At 49.4% G+C, this 23,596-nt stretch overlaps 1 protein-coding gene across 1 annotated transcript; it reads left to right on the top strand.

Annotated features, from left to right (window-relative positions):
• Position 1: 1 nt before the first annotated feature.
• Pmf1 (polyamine modulated factor 1) lies at positions 2-23,528 on the top strand. Its single transcript, XM_052732177.1, has 6 exons — positions 2-89; positions 193-331; positions 17,577-17,682; positions 18,558-18,658; positions 21,398-21,593; positions 23,138-23,528. The coding sequence occupies exons 1-6, from the start codon at positions 2-4 to the stop codon at positions 23,189-23,191; spliced, it is 684 nt and encodes a 227-aa protein (XP_052588137.1). The 3' UTR covers positions 23,192-23,528.
• Positions 23,529-23,596: the final 68 nt, after the last annotated feature.

The raw sequence follows: 23,596 nt of genomic DNA, 5'->3' as shown, positions 1-23,596 counted from the left end.
AATGTTTTCCCCGGCCCGGGAACTAAATTATCCGAGCTATTACGTGTCCTCTGACCCGCCTCCTCTGGCAATTGCCCCCGCCCCATCCGGTCTAGTGATGGGCATTCCCTGGCCTCCAATCAGAGGTCCTGGTGGGAGGGGCTGCAGGAACAATTCATTTTGGCGGTTCAATTTCAACATGGCTGAGGTGAGGCCATGGTAATGAGGCCGTGGAAAGGGGGCCTGAGGCCTCATCTCTGGAATCTCTGCCAGTTGACAGGACCATCTCCAGGGTGAAACTTCTCGACACCATAGTGGACACTTTTCTCCAGAAACTAGTCGCCCCCAGGAGGTAGGTGGGAGACCAATAGGAGCGAGAAATGGTGGCGGTAGGGCTTGTCCTCGGGATGGTAAATCCCGCGAGATCGGGTTGGTTCAGTCACGTGATTCCGGCGGCTCCTCGAAAGCCTTGCACTCGGGTTCTCCCTGGACTTTAACCTGCGGAGGTCCCGCTCTCCACCCCTCCCGCAAGGCGGCCGCAGCTGGAGTGCGTTTTCCTGGAGGGGTCATCTGGTTACCTGCGCGCAACGCGCCAGGGCGCCAGTGTGCACAGAGGAGCGCTGTGGGCCGGAGTGGAAAGGCGCCGGAGGATGCTCGGACTAACGTAGTCAGAAGGGGGAACTTTTTTACTCTTTAGACTTTCAATCTCATTCCATCTGACAGTTTTAAAGCGAGAGTGTTGCCCCTGATCCCACCACTCCGGCCGCCCGGGATACTGATACCCTTGCACCCCGCACCCGTCTTCCATGATCCCTTGACCTCAGTGATTTCCATTTTGTCAGGCTTGGTGGCCCACTTTCGTAATTCCATTTACTCAGGAGGATCGTGAGTTTTAGGACAGCCTGGACAATTTAACCAGGACCCTGTCTCGAAATTCAAAACCGGGGCAGGTGGTTCAGCTCAGTAGTCTATGGTTCATTCTTCAATCTAGCGGTGAGGGGAGAGATTTGGGGAAGAATAACACTCCCTTTTTTAAAATGTTAAGTAGATTTGTTCATGTTATGTATGGGTATTTTGTTTGCATGTATGCGCACCACACACGTGCTTGATGCCCCTCAGAGGTCTGAGTAGGGTATCACATCCCCCTGGAAACCGGAACTTCAGATGGCTGTGAAACCCACCATGTGGGTCCTCTGCAAGATCAAAAAGTGCTCTTAACTGCTGAGTCATGTCTCCAACTCTGAGCATTCCCATCTCTGAGGCCTGGCCCATCACCTGTAATCACAGCCATCCTGGAGGCTAAGGGAGCCTGGATAGCAAAGTGAAATACCAAAAAACCAAAAGAGCATCTCTTTCTGCAGTCTTGGGCAGCTTAGCTTCCAATCGTGATAGTGTGCGTGCGTGCGTGCGTGTGCTCGCGCGTGTGTTTGTGGGCAGTGCTAGGGTTTGAACTTGGAGCCTTTTGTATGCTAAGCAGCTACTTCACCTGAGCTGCGTCTCTGGCCCTTTTTAAAACGTCTTTTAATCTTGAGGGCCCTGTAGAGAGGCTCAGCAGTGAAGAGCAATGCAGCGCTTGAAGAGCGCTAGAGGTGGAGACCCTGCCCCCAGGTCAAATAGCTCACATCTGCTTGTGATTTCAGCTCCAGGGGATCTGAAACCTCTGCAGAACTGTTGGGAGACCTACCCATCCCTCACATGTGCACACATACTCCACCCCCACTCCCATGGACTTAATTTAAAAGAGAAATCTTGGGTTTGAAAAATGGCTCAGTGGTTAAGAGTGCTTGCTGCTCTTCCAAAGGACCTACCTAAGTTCTGCTCCTAGCACTCAGGCCCAGCGACTTATTGCCTGTAACCCTAGCTCCAGGGGATCTAAACATCCACTTTTAGGCCTCCAGCACCAGCACACCTGTGGCAGATAGACACACACACACATAAAAAAAAACAAGTCTTAAAAAAAAAAGACATGCTGGGCGGTGGTGGCTCACGCCCTTAATCCCAGCACTCAGGAGGCAGAGCCAGGTGGATCTCTGTGAGTTTCGAGGCCAGCCTGGTCTACAGAGCTTGATCCAAGACAGGCACCAAAAACTACACAGAGAAAACCCTGTCTCAACTCCCCCCCCCCAAAACAAAAACAAAAACAAAAACAAAAACAACAACAAAAAAGACTTACTATTTGAGGCAGGGTATCAATAAGTTTTCCAGGCTTCACTTGGACTGATGACCCTGTCCTCAGCCCCTGAGGTGCCAGGCCCATATCACACCCACAGTGAAGTGCTTTCTTTTCTTTTTTTTTTTTTTTTTTCCTTGAGAACAGGGTTTTCTCGGTGTAGCTTTGCATCTTTCCTGGAGCTCACTTGGTACCCCCAGGCTGGTCTCGAACTCACAGAGATCTATCTGCCTGCTTCTGCCTCCCAAGTGCTGGGATTAAAGGTGTGTGCTGCTGCTGCCGCCACCCCCACCACCCCCACCCCCACCACCCCCAGTTGAAGTGCTTTCTTTTGCATGGACCCTTGTGGTCTGCCTCTTCACTTTCCTCCTAATAGATATCTTTGTGCCTTCTCTGTATTTGGTGCTACAGATATGATATAATCACAGGGCTTGGTAAACATAATGAATGGATAAGTTAGTGAATGGGTGATACAATACACAGTACTAGGTAAGATAAGAGGAATCTACTCTGAAGAAGGGGATAATGGAGCGGGAATTTTAAAGATGAGAAAAGAACTAGATTTTTTTTTTTTTTTTGGTTTTTTTTTGAGATAGGGTTTCTCTGTGTAACCCTGGCTGTCCTGGAATTTTGCTCTGTAGACCAGGCTGGCCGCAAAACTCACAGAGATCCACCTGCCTCTGCCCTCCTGAGTGCTGGGATTAAAGGCATGTGCCACCACCGCCTGGCAAAGAACTAGGTTTTTGAAAAATAAAGTTTATGCGTATAGGCCCTGGGGTAATTAGATCTTCATGATAGAGACGTCCCTTGCCTACAGTATATGATCAGAGGGAGAGTAAAATCAGGAGAGGCTAAACAGTCCTCAATTAGAGCCCAGTTTTGCATGAAATTTTTTAAATTAAGATTTATTTTTTGTAGGTATGAGTGGTTTGCCTGTATTTGTATGTGCACCACATGTGTTCCTGGTACCCTCGGAGGCCAGAAGAAGGCCTCACATCTCCTGGAAGTACAGTTATTCATGATTGTAAGCCTCCATATTGAGAACCAAACCTGGGTCCTCTGCAAGAGCAACCAGTGTTTCTTAATGGCTGGGTCATCTTTCCATTTGTAAATATTTTTACGTGCATCACACACTCTCACTATATTTCCAACCAGTGTCCCTTCTTTGTTTAGTTTTCCAAACTCTGGTATTCTCAAGGACCTACTAGTTGTTTTATAGTACAAAATAATCATTGACCAGTGATGGTGCCTAAACTCTTGCTGGATATACAGCAGTGACAGAGGACCAACAAGGTCCCCTGCCCTTGTGGAATAGGCATGGTATTGATGTAAAGAAAAAAAGTCAAAACTGGGCATGGTGGTACACACTTGTAATCCCAGCTGCTGTTGACTGGAGGCAGGAGGGAAGAGGGGAAAGGTTATGTGGTCCCAATTGGTGTTGAGAATGACAAGGTTTTCCCATGAAGCAAGATGTCTTTGACCCCACAGCAGGGTGCACTTGCTGAATCAGAGGCGATTTTGTTATAGACTAAGGAGACCTGGAGAGAGGAAGTACAAGTCTGTTTGCAGATGCATTGTGGATGCTAATCTGAGTGTTCTCAACTACTGTAAAAATAAGAGAGATTCCTAGACTCACAGATACTACTGTGCCTCAGCAGTTGGAGTCTAAATGAGCTAGCAGAATCTGAAAGCTGTTCAGCCTCTAAAGAGGATGATGTCCACCAATGTGTTGTCAGAAAACCCCTCAGCAAAGAAGGTCAGAAACCCAAGACCACAGGGCCCAGGACTCAGCATCCTGTTGCTTCCCGTGTCCTGTGGTTGTGTTAGCTTTCTGTCTCTGTAATCAAAGCTTGAGATACCTGAATAAGAAGGGTTTATTCTCACTCACAGTTTAGAGGCTCACAATTGCTTTGGCTTTTATCAAACACAGAAGCAGCTCAGTTCCTAGCAGACAGAAGGAAGAAGGGGCCAGAGGCCCAATATCCCCTTCAGCCATCCAGTCCCAATGAGCTAACTTTCTTCTGCTGGGCTTACCCCATAGAGGTTCCACCACCTTGAGTAGCAAAGCCTGGAGACCAAGCTTTCAATACATGGACCTTTAGGGGTCATTTGCTATTCAGACTGTGATAGTCCACCTTCCTCTCATACAGTGTGTGGTCTGGCTTACAGTGTTCATTCTGCCTGATGCTCAGAGCAGTGACTGGCGCATGTGGATACTCAAGAGATGGTTCTGGGATAAATGAGCCCCAGGTTGTCTCCTGAATGTCAGACCTCTGTCTCTAACAACTTACTACTAGAAATCTCCATTTAGTGTCCCACAGAGCAGTCAAGCTCCTTGTGGATTTCCCTCTTCTCTTCCTGGGTCCTTTACATGGTTTGGAGCGCGGCTGTCTAAACACCTTCCAGGCCTCTTTGGGAGTTTATGCTGCTCCTTCTTGCATTTCTAATCTCCTTCCCAGCCTTGCCACCACGGGCAGTCACTAGATACGACGACATCAGACTCCACACCATCTTCCGGCCTTGGTCTTGTCTCCACCCTCCAGTCCACATGGTCTCATCATGTCCTGCTGCTCACCAAGGTCAGCTGGTCTGGTGCTGCCTTGCTCCCTGCCTTTCCTCCATCTTTAACCTCAGGCCTGAGCCTGGAGTGCAGCACATAGACTTTGCATGCAAATGCAAGTCCTCAGACCTGACACTTTCCCCTGTTTCTCACGAGAACATTCTCCTCCTTGCTTAAGTAGGCCCTTCAGTTGGCCTCCATATAGAAAGGGCTCAGTAAATGTTACTTCGTTTTTGAAAGAATAGTTTATTAATGAAACTACTCGGAAGCAGTGGGGTTGGAGACTGACTAGAGAATTCCTGGCAGTACAAGTCGTTTACAAATACAGACTTTATTTTTGAGACAGTCTTGCTGTGTAGCCCAGGCTGACCCAAACTCGGAATACTCCTGCTTCAGCCTCCCGAATGCTGGGCTCCAGACTTATAAAATGGATACAGATATTTGGGATCTTGACTACCCCTCCTTCCAATGCTTCCAAGCTAGTAAGTCTTTAATTTCAAGGGCAAAGTGCTTATATCTATGACAGAAGTCGTCATACAGAAATTGTTTCTTTATTTGTATCAGTGATCTAAAGGTTATGGGTGGTTTGTGTCGGGTCCTTAGATCACTCCAAATAACCAGAAGACACCCAATATGCATTTACAGGAAGCAGCTTTATTCTCAAGATAGAAAAACAGCATGCTGGGGTCCACCCAAAATGGCATCAACCCCAGGGGAGAGTAAGGCAGTCCCTTTTAAGCCTGTTTAGGGGAATTCTAGCTGTGATTAAATGTACTTTGAAGTGATTGGAAATAGACCCTTACTGATACAGGAATCATTTTATGATTGGCTCATGACATGTGGTTGGCGACTGTGGTGTCAGGGGTCTGTTTTATGTGTCAGGGGACTGTTTGACTGAAAATATCGAGAACAGTTCCTGCTTGTGGCGGGGTAGGACCCTGATTGGCACCAGATTGGATGTACTTCCTGAAGGTCTGGCTGAAGCCACACATGAGTCAATATAGGATGATGGGATAATATGGGGCAGAGGTCTTAGCAAACTGGCCCCTGGGAAAAACAACTGGTCCTGGTCCTTTTAGTTAGTTTGTTTTGAGACAACTTTCATTCCATTGCTCAGACTAGCCTGAAACTCACCATGTAGCTAGCACAGGCTGGCCTGGAACTCACCATGGAGCTAGCACAGGCTGGGCTGGAACTCACCATGGAGCTAGCACAGGCTGGCCTGGAACAATTCATTGCAGTCTCCTCAGTCCACCCACTGCTGAAATTACAAGTGTGAGCCGCCACATCCAGATTAAAGTGTGTGCGTGGATGTGGAGGCCAGAGGTCAACCTCTAGTGGCTTTCCTCAGGAACCTTCCACCATGTTCTTTGAGACAGGGTCCCTCATCACCATGATGTGAGGCTTGTGAGTTAGACTCAACTGTGTGGCCAGTGAGTTCCCCTATCTCCCTGGTGCTGGTATTATAAGCACATACCATCACACCAGGCTTTTTTACATGTGTTCTGGTGATCCAACTCAGGCCTGCCCCAGGTTTTATTCCCAGCAATCACGTGGTAACTCATAACCAAATGTAACTCCAGTTCCAGGGAATCTGGCACCCTCTTTTGGCCTTCACAGACACCAGACATGCCTGTGATACATACACACACATAGGCAAAACATCCATACACGTAAAATGAGAAATAAAAATCAATAATTATACCTTCCCCAAACCTCAAACCTTGTCCTGATGCTCACAAGGCCAGTATTTTACAATTGAGCTGTCTCTAGCCCCTTAAAGTATATTCTTTAAAGCCCAGATTGGCTTTCCCTACAACTCTGCAGATTAAAAAAAGAAAAACTTGTATGTGTGAGGTATATGTGTACAAGGGTGTGTGTGCATGTGCACGCTGAGGTACCAGAGGGCACCAGGTGCCCTCCTGTGCCCTCCTCTACAACTCTACCTCGTTCTTCTGGGAGCTTGTGGTTTGGGCTAGGCTGGCAGGCAGCAAGCCCCACCAGTCTTCTTCCCTTCTCAGTGCTGGGGTTAGAGTGTGTGCGGACTGTGCCTGGCTTTTGTGGGGGTCAGGCTTGCCCTGCAAACATTTATTACCACTGAGCCATCTCTCCAGCCCCATCTTTTACATATTTTTAATATAAATATTAGGTTGATTAAGAAAGTGAAGTCTTGCCGGGCGGTGGTGGCGCACGCCTTTAATCCCAGCACTCAGGAGGCAGAGCCAGGCGGATCTCTGTGAGTTCGAGGCCAGCCTGGGCTACCAAGTGAGTTCCAGGAAAGGCGCAAAGCTACACAGAGAAACCCTGTCTCGAAAAACCAAAAAAAAAAAAAAAAAAAGAAAGTGAAGTCTTTTCTGTACTCACAGCCTCCTGGACCTTCAGAAACAGGCATTCTCTTTTTTCTTTCTTTCTTTTTTTCTTTTTCTTCAATTTTTTAAATTAGGCTGGCCTCGGACTTGTGATCCTCCTGCCTCCGCCTCCTTCAGCAAATCTTACTGGCGTGCGCCACCACGACCGGCGGCCATTCTCTTTAGCTGCAGCAAGCAAGGGACTCCTTTTCTGTGTTTCGTGGTATCTGAACCTGCCAAGAGAGACAGTGGGGGGTGGAATTAGTGGAGCCCAGGCCTAAAACCATTTAATCCTAAACAGAGAAAAGCCAGGTCTGCCATAGCACACGGTGCAGCCCCGCTGCTTGTCACAGGACAGTAGAGAGAGCTGTGTGAGCGAGGAGCAATCGACAGCTCCTGAATTCTTACCATGTCCTGATCCAGTCTTGTGGCCTGGGATTCACTGGGCAGGGTGTGATTTTATATAGTGATGGTGAGCCCAATGAAAGAGAGCAAACAGCCACTGTGCCTGAGTTGATAGCATCTGAAACTAATGGCAAGGAGGTGAGGGATGAGGCTCAGTGATAGAACACTGTTGAGGCCCTGGATTCTACCTCCAGCTGTGGGGAGCCAGAAGAAAATCATATGTAGTAGCAAAGGTGGCATTCAGGAAGCAGTTCTTTACAGAAAGAGTAGTTCTGTGTGTGAGCCACAGGAACTCCTTACCCACTGTACGTGCATGCTCAGGTGATCTGGTTGTGGTGAGAATTCGTTTCTGAGTGCCTGGCTCTTCAGTGTAGAGAGTGCTGTGGTCTGGCCTGCTCCGACCCTCTCCTTCATATTTCCAGACCACCCACTTTACTCTGTCTTCACTGTCTCTGCCATCTCAGTCATGCCTCCTAAATCTACCCTTTGATTGAGGCAAGCATCTTCAAGTGCAGATGGGATCCTGTCTCGGTCCCTGCTTCAGGCCTTTTGGCCCTTTTATAGTTCCTCTGGCATGAGTCAGTTCAGATGCTGTTATTCATGCCCCTCCCTTCCTTGAATGGTGGACAACATTCCAGTTGGCTACATCATGTCCCAGCTGAGTGACTTTGGACAAGCCTTTGTTTGCTAGTTCTTGCTCATCTGAGCATTGGAGATGACAGTAACGGAACCTGCCTCGCAAGGTTCTTGTAAGGGTTTGGTGAATGACTTCATGGAGAATGCTTAGGACAGGGCCAGTACCAGGCAGTCCTCTGAGTGTTTCCATGAATACTGCATCTTTGCACACATGTGTACACAGTGCACTGCTCTTGAGTCACTCTACCTGAACCTCAGCACATCTGTTCTTCTGTACATGGAGCCCCTACCAGTCTGCCACCCACCTCATAATACCTAATATCCCAAGCTTATTCCCTGAAGGCGTGTCTATACCTCCGTGTGTGTGTGTGGGGGGGGGGGGGTGCATCAGAGGATAACTTTCAGGAGTCAGCCCTCTCTTTCTACCGTGTGAATCCCAGGGATCAAACTCGGGTCATCCGTCTTGACAGCAATTACCTTTGCCCATTCAGCCATTTTTGAAACATGGTCGCTCACTAGCCTGGGGCTTGACCGTTAGACTAGGTGGCAGACCATCAGTCCCCAAGAATCTAACCATCTCTGCCTCCTGATCTCTGGGATTTTTTCGTGGGTGCTGGGTACCAAGCTCAGGTCCTCATGTACATGGTTTCTCACTCCACAGATGGAATTGTGCTTTGGATTTGTTTTAGCAAGGTTGGCCTGCTCTGGTGTTACGCTGTTAGAGCTCAGTAAGTTGTTTGTGTTTGGTTGGTTAGTGCTTGTTTGTTTTTGAGACTGGGTCACTCTGTAGCTCAGGCTGGCCTTGTACTTCTGATCTTCCGCCTCCCAGATGCCAGGATTATTATGATCTACAAGGTGTATGTCATCATGCCTGGTTTTACTCAGTTCTGAGGGTGAACTCATGGTTTGGTACACTGTAGGCAACTGCTCTACATCACCAACTGGAGAATCCCTTCTAAGGGATCAGGGCAGCTGTAACTGCAGGTGGCACTGGACAGACTGGGTATTTTATAACCCAGCTTCGTCTGTTGTTTTCAGATCCCTGCTTCTTCTGCGCCAGTCGCTGCTGCCCTCTGGTGGACAAACTATGGAACTGTTGAATCGGGAAGCCCACTATGCATGCATGGCAGCATAAAGCAAGCCTGGCTTTTTTTGGGTTTTTTTGTTTTTGGTTTTTGGTTTTTGAAGACAAGCTTTCTCTGTGTAGCTTTAGAGCCTGTCCTGGAACTCACTCTGTAACCCAGGCTGGCTTTGAACTCACAGAGATCCACCTGCCTCTGCCTTCCAAGTGCTGGGATTAAAGGCCTGCGCCACCACCACCCGGCTGGTTTTGTTTTTTTGAAACAATGTCTCATTTGGCCCATGCTGGCCTAGAACTCACTATGGCTCTTTCTGCTTCTACATCCTGATAGAGGGCTGCAGGTGTGTACCACCACACACAGCTTCTGGCCCTCTTGGCTCCCTTGGCACTGTGTACACTTGTGACACTGCCCAACAGTGTTATGTGTTTCTTCTCTGGGCCTCTTTCACCTTTTGGTGTATGTACAAAACAATAGGTTGTATTTGGGCATCTGCATAGAGAATCTGAGGACAACTAGGGTTGTATAGAGAGACCTTGTCTCAAAACAAACAAAAACCAGGTTGACAAAGGACTAGCTTTCTCCAATCTCTTCAATGAGTGCACGCTAACAAGTCCAGCTCCCCCACTTTACCCCCCCACCCTTTTCTTTTTTTTATTACATGGACTCTCTATCACCCAGGATAGCCTGGAACTCAGACTGGCCTTGAATTGTAAATGGTCCTTCTGCCGCTGCCTCTGCCTCTTAAAAGTGCTGGGATTACAGGCCTCAGCCACCACACTTGCTCAGCTTTGGAGCCCTGGCTTTTTACATGGGTACTGGCTATCAAACATATTACCTGTGTATGGCAGGCATGTTACTGGCTGAGCCATCTCCCAAGCCTCTGAAGTTAAATTTTTGTAAAGTAAAGCCTTAGCTCTTTTACAGCGAATCATTTGTTTTCGTTTTTAGTTACTGGGCATTGAGCCCTGCACCTCATGCCCCACCACTGAGTTCCATCCCAGTCCCTATCTTGGGTCTCCAGAAAATGAAATGCTGCTTCAGTGAGCTCAGATAATGCATGCCGATCGAGAGAAAATGCTGGGTTAAAACTGGCCACTATATTCACCTCAGGAGTTTCCATATATTTATGGGTGTTTGTTTGTTTGTTTGTTTTCAGACAGAGCCCTAGCTGAACTAGAGTTCATAGAGATCTGCCTGCCTGTGCTGGGTTATTAAAGGCATGCACACCACAACCAGCCTTTTACTTCTTTCTTATCTATCTATCTATTTATATTTTATGTGTCTTTTTTTTTTTTTTTTTTTACCTTTTTAGGGCTTTATTGCGGGGGGGGAGACAGAGAGAGAAAGACACAGAAAGAGAGAGAGACAGAGAGAGACATTATATTTTATGTGTCTTGATGTTTTGCTTGCATATGTGTCTGTGAGAGTTTCAGATCCCTGGGAGGTGGAATTACAGACAGTTGTGAGCTGTCATGTCGGTGGGGGAATTGAACCTGGGTCCTCTGGAAGAGCAGTCCATGCTTTTAACCACTGAGCCATCTCTCTAGCCCCTGCTTATTTGTTTTTTAATTCTGTGTTTTTTTAAAAGATGTATTTATTATAATGTCCTGCCTGCATGTATGCCTGCACACCAGAAGAGACCACCAAATCTCATTATAGGTGGTTGTGAGCCACCATGTGGTTGTTCTGGGAATTGAACTCAGGACCTCTGGAAGAGCAGCCAGTACTCTTAACCTCTGAGCCGTTTCTCCAGCCCCTGGTGTAGTCGAAGTTTTCCTGTGTCCTTCCCAGTCCCGCAGCTGCTCAGTCCCAAGTAAGCACACACAGGCTTATATTACTTACAAACTGCATGGCCTGTGGGTCAGCTTATTTTAGCTATCTCTTTTAACTTACTTTAACCCATTTCTGTATGTATGTTGCCACGTGGCCATGGCATTACCGGTCTGCTGGCATCTTGTTGCTCCTTTGGTGATGGCTGGCGTCTCCCTTGACTCTGCCCTTCTTTTTCCTATATCTCTGCTTGGATTTCCTGCCTGCCTCTAAGCTGCCTTGCCATAGGTCAAAACAGCTTTAATTATTAGCCAATGGGAGCAACACATATTCACAGCATACAGAAAGACATCCCACAGCACTTGGCCCCTTTTTTTGTTTTTTTTTTTTTTTTTAAAGATTTATTTATTTATTATGTATACAGTGTTCTGTTTGCATGTATGCCTATAGGCCAGAAGAGGGAGCCAGATCTCCTTACAGATGGTTGTGAGCCACCATGTGGGTGCTGGGAATTGAACTCAGGACCTCTGGAAGAACAGCCAGTGTTCTTAACCTCTGAGCCATCTCTCCAGCCCTCCTTTTTTTTGTTTTTTAAAAACAGTATGTTGCTATATAATGCAGACGGGCTTCAAACTCACCATGTAACTGAAAATCTGTTTTTTCTTTTTCTTTCTTTTTTATTTATTTACTTCTTTATTTATTTATTTGTTGTTATTGTTCTTTAGGTTTTCAAGACAGGGTTTCTCTGTGTAGCCCTGGCTGTCTTAGAACTTGCTCTGTAGATCAGGCTGACCTTGAGCTCAATAAATCAATGTGCCTCTGCCTCCTAAGGGCTGGGATCAAAGGTGTATACCACCACACCCAGCATCAGAAAATTTTTGTTGTTGTTGTTGGTTTTTCAAGACATTTTTTCTCTGTGTACCTCTGACTGTCCTCAATTTCCCCCTGTAGACCAGGCTGGCCTCGAACTCACGAGATCCACCTGCCTCTGCCTCCTGATTGCTGGGATTAAGGTGTGTACCACCATGGCCAGCTAGATGCTTTCTCTTAAGAGACAGGGTTTCAGGGGCTGGAGATACATCTGGAGGGAAGAACACTTGCTTAGCGGGTACAAGGTCCCGAGTTTAACCCCCGGCACTGCCAGAAGCAAAGGAAAGAAGAGGGAGCTTTTGCTGTGTTGCTGAGACTGCCCTCAAACTCCTGCCTCAACTGTGCATAGCTACTTTTTATTTATTTATTTATTTATTTATTTATTTATTATGTATACAGTATTCTGTCTGCATGTATGCCTGCAGGCCAGAAGAGGGCACCAGATCTCATTACAGATGGTTGTGAGCCACCATGTGGTTGCTGGGAATTGAACTCAGGACCTCTGGAAGAGCAGTTGGTGCTCTTAACTGCTGAGCCATCTCTCCAGCCCCGCATAGCTACTTTTATCTAGAAAATTTAAAAGAAGAAAATGAACCTATGATAATGGAATCCAGAAAGCTAGTGTGTATTAAGAGGACTCTGTTTAGTAGCTTTGGAAGCCGGAGGCCTTGGACCCCACCTCCAGCTTCCTGGTAACCTAGGAAGCTTAACTTAGCTTTAAAACTTAGTTTATGGGTTTCTTTGTTGGTGTTTTGAGACAGGTTGTTACTTTGTAGCCCTGGCTGGCCTTGAACTCATGATCCTCCTACTTCTGCCTATTATGTGATGAGGTTATGGATATGTACCACCATACTGAGCTAGTAATTGGGTTTTGGGTTTTGTTTTGTTTTCAGAAGGAGTATCATATCATATAGTCCAGGCTGGCCTGAATGATCCTCTTGCCTCTGCTTCCTGAGTGCTAGGGTTACAGACGTGTGCTGTCATGCTTTGTTTTATGTGGCACAGGAGATGGACCACAGGGCTTTGTTTGTGCTAGGCAAGCACTCTGCCAACTGAGATACACCCCAGCCCTAGTAATGAGGGTTTAAATTAAGTTACATTTTGTTGTTGTTGTTTTGCTTTGTTTTGTTTTGAGACAGGGTTTCTCTATCCAGTCCTGGCTGTCCTGGAACTCATTAAGACCAGGCTGGCCTCAAATTTGCAGCGATCCCCCTGCTTCTGCCTAATTGCTGGGATCAAAGATGTGCACTACCCAGTAATTTTTTTCATAGGTGTACACTATCATGCCTGTTTTTCTGCCTCTCTTTCAAAAGGATACCATTTATCCCAGATTGGCCTCAAACTCCTTGTGTAGCAGAGGATAAGCTTGAACTCCTGATCCTCTAGCTTCTAGATCCTGGTGGGTGGGATTGTATGCCTGTCCCAGCACAGCTGCCCTCTGTTCTGCGATCCTGGGTTGAACCTAGGGTTTTATGCATACCAGGCAATCACTCTCCCAACTGAAGTGATAGTCATGTTGGGATGCATCCTGCAGCATTGCCTAGAGTTCCAGCTCTTCAGGCTGAGCCAGAGGATCACCCAGTGTCCTGATGTCATCTTATGTAAAGTCTCCTTAAGAAAAAAAAACAACCCCTTCTCCCTCTCCCCCTCCCCCTCCTCCTCTCCCTTTAATAATAAACTTTCCACCCAGACATGTGTCTGCATGGTGTGAGTAACTTTCCTCCGCTCCATGCCACAGCCTGCCACTGCATCTCCATGACGTGTCTCCTTCATCCACCAGGGCACCTTGGCCCAGCCTGCCAAGCCTCCTGCGTGCCGTATCACAACTGGAGCCCAGAAGTTTGAAACCAGAGTGGGCTGCGAAGTGAGACTATAAAAAAAAAAAAAAAAAAAAAAAAAACCAGATGGGCAGGAGAGGTGGATTGTTGCTCTTAACAAAGGACTCAAATCTGGTTCCCAGCACCCACGTGGCAGTTCACAACCATCTGTAACTCCAGTTCCAGGGGATCCAGTGTCCTCTTCTGGTCTCTTTGTGCAACAGGCACATATATGGTGCACAGACATACGTGTAAACAAAACACCCATCCATAGAAAATGAAAATAATGAAATTTCAAAAGAAAGGGGAAAAAGGGCCAGGGAGTGGTAGGAGACACCCTCCATCACACATGCGCATGTGTGCACACTCAAAGAGTACTCTATTCCCAATGGCTCCCTGGCTTAGCGCGAGAACTCGGGCCTTCCTTCCCTGGCCCACTCCCCCAGTGGAGGGCAGTGAAGCCAGGGCCTCAAGCATGGTAAGCCCGCTCTATTACTTAGCTACAGTCATGGTCTGCCTCTCTCTCTCAGACCATTTTCCTTCGAGATGTATTTATTCTCTGGTGTTGGCTGTAATTGGTAGCCCATAGACAGTGGGTATAGGCTGCCTGTAGGGAGGTAGAGATGGCGGTAAACACAGGTGCTCACTGGAGTGTAGCAGTGAGCAGTGTGACAGACTCCCACCATCTAAGGGGAAACAGCTCTTAGGATACTTGATGACTGTGCTCAGATATCAAAAGGACAATTCAAAGGACAGATGCTGGGAACCCTTCCAACCCACAGCCCACAGCAGAGTTCCGGGCATCTTGTTTTGGTCCTGGTCTCCACAGCCACTCAGCCTGTGGCTCTGGAGGAATTGGGGGGGGGGTGTGTGTGGCACATGATACAGCCCAAGGAGGCTGAAATTGAAATGGGGTAATTGTGGCTTACACCAGAGATCCTGTTCCTTTCCACAGCCCACTCCAGCATCCGGGTCAAACCGGGCATTGCTCCTCAGCTCCACCAGTGGACAGGGCCCAGGGAGGGGTGAAGCAGACTGCCCACAAGGGTCACTTGAGAACTCTTCTATAAATGTGAAGGACCCCAGAAACGTGCACATTTCATAAGAAGGGACACTTTTCTACAGAGTCCCAGGTAGGTGAACTAGGAAGGAAGGTAGTCAGACCAGCACTAACAGCACAGGAAGATACTGGGGAGAGGGAGGGAGGGAGGGAGGGAGGGGGAGAGAGAGAGAGAGAGAGAGAGAGAGAGAGAGAGAGAGAGAGAGAGAGAGAGAGAGAGAGAGAGACTCTGTGTGTGTACACAAGGAGGTCAGAGGATGATGTTGGGTGATTTCCTCCGCCAGTGCTGGTGTGGGAAGGGCTTGAATGCCCTGTGGATTTCTTGAAAACTATAGTCAGGGAAGAAAGTGATGTTTTAGAAAACGCCCATGGCCATGTGTTGGCCAAACATAAAATTATAGCGTCGTATAAACGCTGTAATGTCCCTGTGGAAAAGTGCTGGAACCTGGATGCCCCACAACAGTGTTGGAGACCAAGCAGTATGGAATCTACACAGACTAGGCAGCTGGGATGAGTTCCGGCTGCAGGCCTGCTCCACTCCTAGCTGCCTCTCCCCGCTGGGCCTCAGGTCTGCTTGGGTGGCAGAGCCCTTCTGCTCAGGCCCCCCATGCTCCTCTGTCTGTGCTTCCTTTATCCTCACAACAGAGCAGTTCTTGGCCTTGACCTTCTCAGTGTGCACAGGAGGCCAGCCAGCTCTGCACCAAAAAAGCTTGCTGGCTCATTTTTGTTGTTTGTTTTTTTTTTGAGACAGGGTTTCTCTGTGTAGTTTTAGTACCTGTCCTGGATCTCGCTCTGTAGACCAGGCTGGCCTCGAACTCACAGAGATCCGCCTGGCTCTGCCTCCCGAGTGCTGGGGTTAAAGGCATGTACCACCACTGCCCGGCTAGCATGCAGGCTCTTAAGGACACACTGCCTGGGTCCTTAAGTCCTGCCTCCACAACCTCTTCACTTCTGTAAGCCTTGGTTGGCTCCTTTGTCGAGTGGGACAGCAGCATCTGTGCTGCCCAGATTGCTCTAGGGATGAAGTACTGCTGGACGTCTGAAGTACTAAGTGCCTCCTCACACAGCCCCACTGCTGCAGGGCCTAAGACAGCTAGCCAGCTGGCTTCTCAGCTCAGAAGTTTCTTCCCCTTGGGAGGCAGCTGCTTAGCTTAGAATGTGAAGAAACAATCCAGCAGCAGGACTCACGGAGATCCACCTGCCTCTGCCTCTCAAGTGCTGGGATTAAAGGTGTGTGCCGCCACTACTGGCTTTGGTGTGTGGGCTTTTAAAACCTCAAAGTCCACCCCTAGTGACACACCTCCTCCAACAAGGTCACACACCTCCTAATCCTTCTCACACAGTTCCACCAACTAGGGACCAAGTATCCAGACATAGGAGCCTATGGGAGTCATTCTCATCTGTGGTAGTTTGAATGATAATAGCCTCTATAGTCCCCTATATTTGAATGCTTGATCCCCAGTTAGTGAAACTGTTTGGGAAGGATTAAGGGGTATGGCACTGGGGGTAGACTTTGAGGGTTTTTTGTGAGGCATAGTTTTTGAGACAGGGTTTCTCTGTGTAGCCCTGGCTGTCCTGGAACTCACTATGTAGTCCATGCTGGGCCTCAAACTCAGATCTGCCTGCCTCTGCCTCCTGAATGCTGGGATTACAGGCCACCCATCGCCCAGCAGCTTTGAGGTTTCAAAAGCCCACGCCAGGCCCAGTGTCTTTCACTCTCCCTCTGCTGTCTGCTTCCCACCATGATGGTCATGGACTTTACTACCCTCTGGAACCATGAGCCCCAAATTAAATACTTTCTTTTCTAAGACTTGTGTTAGTCATGGTGTCTATTCACAACAATAGCACACTAAGACATCATTCAAATCACCACAACGACCTGCTTGTTTTTACTGTTTGTTTATTTCAGCAGGGTCTCATGTAATGTAACTTAGGCTGGTCTTGAATTTACTGAGTTGCTAAGGTTGTCCTTGAACTCCTGACCTCTGGCCTCCATCTTCCAAGTGTTGAGATTAGAAATGTGTTCCTGGTTTTAATGCAGTACTGGGAGTCAAACTATGGCTTCATGCATATGAGGCAAGCCCTCTTCCAACTGAATCTCCATCTTCAGCCCCGTAACCCATTTGGTTTGTTTTGTCTTTTTCTTCTTCACATCTTTCAACCTTTCAATAAAAGCACAGCAAACAATACCTCCCCACCCACCACCCGCTTTTCCTGAGTATGGTCTATGAAGCCACAGCTGCACATGGCCAAGACAGGCCAGAGGCCAGGCCAAAACACCCACTAAAGGGTAATTCCAGCAGGACTTCTCGGTTGGCTCAGCAGGCATTCACACAGCTACCAACAAGACTAACCATGCTTAATAATCCAAGAGAAGCTGAAGAAGAAAGAAGGGAAATCAGGGAGAGAACAGAGAAAGAAAAGGGAGCTCCAGTTAGGCCTCATCTGAGGCACTCCCTGCAGACACCTAGCCCAGGCTGCCCTAACCAGAGCCCCAGTCAGCACAGGCCAGTTCCGGACATGCTCAGGACGTGGCTCAAACTGTTGGATTATGTTGTTCAAGCTACGGCAGGTTCGGCCGCAGCATTAGGCTTTCCTTCGTATCTATCCACCAGGAGAACTGAGGTGCCAGAGCTGCTCTCACTGCTGGGCTGACTCGGGGGTGAGCTGGCCAGGGAGAGGTCTCCTCCAAGGGTAGGTGTCTGAGTGTCTGCCATAACCCATTTGCAAATGCTGCCAGAGCCCTAGTTTGCAGTAGAAGCGGCCGACCTGTCCCTGGAGGGCATTGTACCCACAGCCGTTACCCGGGTCTCAGTGATGAACACAGAGGTGACTGGCTGGGCTGCTCACCCCAGGTTTGCTTGTCTTCTTCCTGACAGCTTCGAGAGATTCACCAACTGTTACCAACACTTCCAGGAGTTGGCTCCCGGGGTGACACGGAGTGTCTATGACAAGTTTGTGGCTCAGTTACAGACATCCATCCGGGTGAGTGGCACAATGGCCAGAAGGTCCTTTTGCCTAGGGTTCACTCTGTATTCGGCTCCCTCAAGATGGCAGCCTGTTTGCGGTCCCTGTCTGCTCAGCTCCTAGAACTGTCATCCAGTGCACCCTTACCCTCCAAACAACGTGTGTCTCAATGCCGCCTTCTCTCCTGGTCCTGTAATATAACTGTTTGTAAGTTGTCTACCAGACAAGGCAGTGTGAGCTCAGCCAGGGCCGGATGGGCCTCACTCACTTTTGCACGCCCAGCTTCTGAAGAGGCCCTTGATAAACTGAGTAGTATTAGAAATGCCACAAAGCACAGGGCTCCACTCCACTCATGTCTCAGTTACTGTGATGATTGCCCAGTGTGGTGGCGCACACCTTTAATTCCAGGACTCAGGAGGCAGAGGCAGGTGGACTTTTGTGAGTTCGAGGCCAGCCAGGTCTACACATGAGAACCTTCTCAAATAGGAAAAAAGAGTTCCCATAATGTTCCTAGAGAGTCAGCCGTCTGTGCTGTTGCTCCAGGACGGTCTTAAAACAGGTACCTGGTACGGAGACAAGAGAGTTGCAGCCTCTAGAGTTTGCCCTGTGTAGCCCTGGCTGGCCTTGAACTTACAGAGACATGCGTGCCTCTGCCTCTGGACTGCTAGGATCAAAGGCATCTGCTACCACTCTTTACATGCAGTTTCTTTTTTAGTGTTTGCTATTTTATATTTTCTTGGGTTAATTCTAAAAACCACACATTGTAGAGAAATTAGATTATTCAGGAGAGTGATAGAAATTAGCCAAAGTCTTCCTCAGTGCTGTTAGCAGCTCAGCATGTTTCCACTGAGAGTGAGCATGAAGTCCTCACAGCTCCTTCTTCTTCTGCTCAGGAGGAAATCTCAGAAATAAAAGAGGAAGGGAACCTGGAAGCTGTCCTCAACTCCCTGGATAAGATCGTAGAAGAAGGCAAAGCCCACGGAGAGCCAGCCTGGTGAGACCAGGTAGAGGGTACTTGAGCAGGGTGCTTCAGCGTCTGGAAGAAGACCAGTTCTCATCCATGTCTGAGTTCCTGACCTCTGAAACGGGACCGTTTGAGGCTTCCTGGGACCCCCAGTACCTTACAGGAGCAAGCAGAAGTGGGGTTCTGAGGGCCAGGTCGTGAGCTTTGGCCCCGAGGAGAGATTAGGTGACCAGTCATGTGGCTTTCATTCATTTGTTCGTGCCACACTTAGGAAGCATGGGCTGTCTCAGTGTGTTCAGTCGTGAACAAGCTGCCCTCGGCAGCTGGCATTGCATTGGCCAGCATGGCTGTCTGGTCTGCCGTGTGCTGGACAGAGAAGTGGTGACGGGTGAGGAGGGCAGGAGACGGTCATGACCAGAGTGGCCTGGGCTCCAGGAGCCTTCCTCTGCCTCCCCTTACCTTACCTACAGCTCCCAGGCTACAGTTGGCATAGGCCTTTTTTATTATTCTATAGTATTAGGCACTGAACGCAGGGCCTTGAGCAGGCTAGGCAGAGTTCTACTGCCTTAGCCCTCTTTCTACATTTTCTTTTGGTACAGGGTCTCGCTGAGTTCCCTCAGCTGGCAGCTGTAGAGATGGCTCAGTGATCATGAATACTGGCTGCTACTCCAAAGCACCAGGGTTTGGTACCCAGCACCCGCGTAGCTGCTCACCCTCAAGTCCAGTTCTGGCCCCACCAGCACTCATGTAGCGCACATACATATATGCAGGCAAAACTCCATCCACGAAAATAAGTTCTTTTTCAAGTTCCTTCAGCTGGCCTTGAACCCGCTGGTTCAGGGTGACTGTGGTCTTGCTGCTGCTGCTATTAAGATGGGTCTGTTTTCTGGAACGAATGTTTGTCTCTGCACCACTCTCATGCCTGGTCTGTCAGAAGAGGGCAGCAGATCTGACTGGAGTTACTGACAGTTGGGAGCCTCCATGTAGGTGCCGGGAATCAAACTCCAGGTCCTCTGATGCTCTTAACACCTGAACCATCTCTCCAGCCATAGCCTAGGAAGTGTTTGTTTGTTTGGAGACAGGGCCTAGATAGCCCTGGCTGGCCTGGAACTTATTGTGTAGACTAGAAATCATAAAGATGCCTGGGATTAAAAGCGTGCACCACCATGACTGGCCTGTAGGCTGTGAACCTTGACTCCTGCCTTAGCCTCTCAAGTACTGTGGATTGCTATGGACCACCAGGCCCAGCCTGGATATCTTTTCTTTTACTTGTCCTTAAAAAAATGAATGTGTGGGCCGGGCGGTGGTGGCGCACGCCTTTAATCCCAGCACTCGGGAGGCAGAGCCAGGCGGGATCTCTGTGAGTTCGAGGCCAGCCTGGGCTACAGGGTGAGTTCCAGGAAAGGCACAAAGCTACACAGAGAAACCCTGTCTCGTAAAATCAAAAAAAAAAAAATAAATAAAAATCAAAAAAAAAAAAAGAATGATTAGGGCATGGTTCAGGATGGACAAGCGGGTGGGGGGGGGAGGCTGGGGTCAGCATGTGACTTGGGCCTGGGACTAGAGTGTCTGGCCCTTCTCTCTGTGATGGGCTCAGAGGTGGCCCACCATCCAGGTGAAGTACCAAGTGGATGCTTGGCTGAGGGACCTCTGGCTCTCTCAGCCCAGAGAGTGCCCAAATAGTCAGCACAGCTGCTCCAAGCCTGCACCTCTCAAATTTTAAAATTACATTTATTCTTTGGGGGTGTATCCCACAGGACATGTGTAGGGGTCAGAGGACAGCTGAAATTTTATAACTGAAGGAATTGGTAGAAGAACCTGCAGTAGTCTGTGCTCATTGACTAATCTCGCTCCCTAAAACACCTTCCCTTATCAGTCTATACTTAAGAGCTCTCACAGGGCCTGTAAGAGGCTGGGCCCTCTCTGAGGAGGCACCCTGCCTCCCCCCAGTTCTCCCTAACTCATAGTCCGTTGGGGTAACGTACCAGCATGGACTCATGGTCATAAGGACAGAGGCAAGGTCTGGAGAGCCACTGTGAATTCTAGGGTGCTGGAGATGGGTGAGTGTGTGGGGAGCTGAGGGAGGAGGCCTGGAGGGGTGCCTGCCTGTAGGCAGGGAGGCTGAGGGCCAGGAAGCCAGAGTCCCATCGGGAACAGATTCGGGAGGTAGCAGGGATCCCAGAAGAGTCCTAGCCTAGCTCAGGACTTGAAGTAGGACTGTTACTGGTTAGGGTTAGAGGTAGAAGCCTCCTGTACATTATATTCCTCCCTCCCTGTCCCCTGGAAACCATGTGCTGTAGAGGAAATTCTAAACGGTCTTATTAAATAAGAAACACAGCCAAATACAGAGTTAAAAGCCCAAGAGATCAGAGCACTAGCGAATAGCCTTTAGCTTACCACTCACTGCCATCCTTCCTCTGAGAGAGACTGTCTCCTGTGTGACCTGTCTTTTTATTGTCTTTCTGTTCTACCTTCTCGTTGGCTCTAAACCCAACCACATGATTTCCTCGTCACTGCCTGTCTATACAGACCTCCAGGTCTCTATGGTTCATACTGGGATTAAAGGTTCGGGTCACTGCTTGGCTGTGTCCTTGAACACACAGAGACTCTGCCTGCCATGTGATTGGGATTAAGGGCGTGTGCCACCACCTCGGACTTCTGCTAAATAGCTTGCTTTTAGCTCTGATCTCCAGGCAACTTTATTAACATACAAATAAAATCACACTTCAGCACAAGTAAAATACCACCATACTGTGCCCCTCTCCCCAGGCGACCCAGTGGAATCCCAGAGAAAGACCTGTGCAGCGCCATGGCACCCTACTTCCTGCAGCAAAGAGACACCCTGTGCCGCCGGGTGCGGAAGCAGGAGGCCAAGAACCAGGAACTGGCCGATGCCGTCCTGGCCGGGCGCAGGCAGGTGGAGGAACTGCAGCAGCAGGTCCAGGCCCTCCAGCAGACATGGCAGGCAAGTGCTGGCTTTTGCCGGTTTTCTTCGTCTGAGGGCCCTGGCTGGTGGCTTCCTCTTTCCCAGCCGAAGGGATCCCATGGGGAGCGGGCTGTGCCCACAGCACCTTTGGTGGGACATGCGAGGTTGGCTCCTCAGTGCTTGTGCTGAAGTCACAGCACATGTTCCTGTGCAGCTGCTAAGTGAGTGCAAGCAGAGAGGGCGAGAGCCTGGACCTCCGTCCGGGTGGACTCCACCGCTGAGGCCAGTGGTGCCGCCTCTGCTGCATGCAGGCAAGCAGTGTCCTTAAACAGAAGGACCCCAGAAGGACGGGTTGGAGTCCCAGCACTCACGTGGGGGCTCACAACTGTCATAACTCCAGTTCCAAGGGATCTGTCACCCTCTTCTGGACAGTATGCACATTTAAAAAATAAGTAAATAAAAAGGCTCCAGAGCCTCCGGTGCTTGGAAACATGTGCCAGTAAGTGTGTGTCCTTTGAACAGTCAACTTCTGAAATCGGTCCCAAGGGACTTTGAGGTAGTGGAGCTGGGTGGTGCAAGTGTTAGGTGTGACGGGAGTAGTGAGAGCGCTTCTTTTTGTTGTTTTCGAGACAGGGTTTCTCAGTGTAACAGCCCTAGTTGTCCTAGAACTAGCTCTGTAGACCAGGCTGGCCTCGAACTGACAGATCCACCTGCCTCTGCTCCCCAAGCGCTGGGATTAAAGGCGTGCAATCGCTTCTTAGTGGCTTCAGATGGGGTTCTAAATGTCTCTGGAAGGCCCCGTGTCAGTGTTACTTCTGAGTCCTCTTCATCCGCTATAGAGCTGCCCAGTCTGTGCCTAATAGTGGACAGTGGACAGCCACTTGCTGAGGCTCATGGTGCCCAGGTTCCTTCTGGTTTGCTCTTCTGTAGCCTGCCCTAGTCTCGGACAGGTAGCCACAAGTGGAAGACCTGTCCCCGTCCCCTCCAGTCTCCCAGTGCTTGTTGGTCCTTAGGTACTTGGAGCCACCTTGCTGGATCCTCAATCCCTCCATCCCTAGGAGGCTCCTTAGCACTCTTGTCTCCCTGGATACCAAACTGTCCAAACCGTGGCCCCCGAACCTGTCAGCTCTGCTCCATAGCCTCACTCCAGCCCAGCTTCCATCCTGGCCTTGTCTGAAATGCAGCCCCTGGACCGGATGTTCAGTGTTGACCCTATGTGCGAGCTTCCAAACCTCTTTCTCTGTCTCGATGCTCAGTGATTGAGCATTACCCAGCATGCCCTGGGGTCCACTTTCAGCCTGGGAGGGGGAAAGAATTTCTCCAGTGAAGGCAAAGGAGCTGGAGCCACTTGGGAGTCCTTGTTGGACATGGATTCTGCTCTGGAGAGGCCCAGCAGAGGTGGCCAGGGCATCCAAATGGCCAGGACTACTACTGGGTGGCAGGGACTTCCTGCTTGTCTTTGTCGTGTGACATGAGCCACAGACCTAGCCGTGTTGTTCTAGGGACCTGGGCTGGGAAGGGGCCCGGCACATGGGGTGTGCTTTTCTCACACCCCACACATCTCTTCCCTTCTTTGGTTTCAGGCTCTTCACAGAGAGCAGAAGGAGCTGCTGTCAGTGCTCAGGGCACCTGAGTGAGGAGCCGCTGGGCCCCAGAGCAGAGGGCAGTCATGGTCTTGTGGAAGGCCAGCTGTGGAGCCGGCTCCCCATCCCCACTGCTTAGTTCTGGCAGGGTCACCCACACTACCTTCAGACTCCTGCCGCCATCCCACCCTGGGCATCAGACACCAGCTTTGTCTCCCGGAGTTGCAGCCAACATTGCCCCCCACCCTCCTTCCGGTTGGTTCCCCAGCCCCCCTGCACTGGACGGGATAGTGTTTTCAGTATGCACTGATTGCCGCCTTGCTGGCCAGCCCAAGGGCCCCTGCCATGTTCTCCCCACATCTGTAAATAAACTTCCTGTCCTGCACTGTAATCTGTGAGGATGCTTCCTCGCCAGGCGTCTGGGGTCAGGACCACTTCTGGGCTCTGGAGCTCTGTCTG

Source organism: Peromyscus californicus, unplaced genomic scaffold (assembly GCF_007827085.1).
Source record: "Peromyscus californicus insignis strain IS unplaced genomic scaffold, ASM782708v3 Scaffold_9__1_contigs__length_137607984, whole genome shotgun sequence".
Taxonomy (NCBI): domain Eukaryota; kingdom Metazoa; phylum Chordata; class Mammalia; order Rodentia; family Cricetidae; genus Peromyscus; species Peromyscus californicus.
The sequence above is the reverse complement of the archived record's forward strand: the minus strand, read 5'-3'. Positions and strand labels throughout refer to the sequence as shown.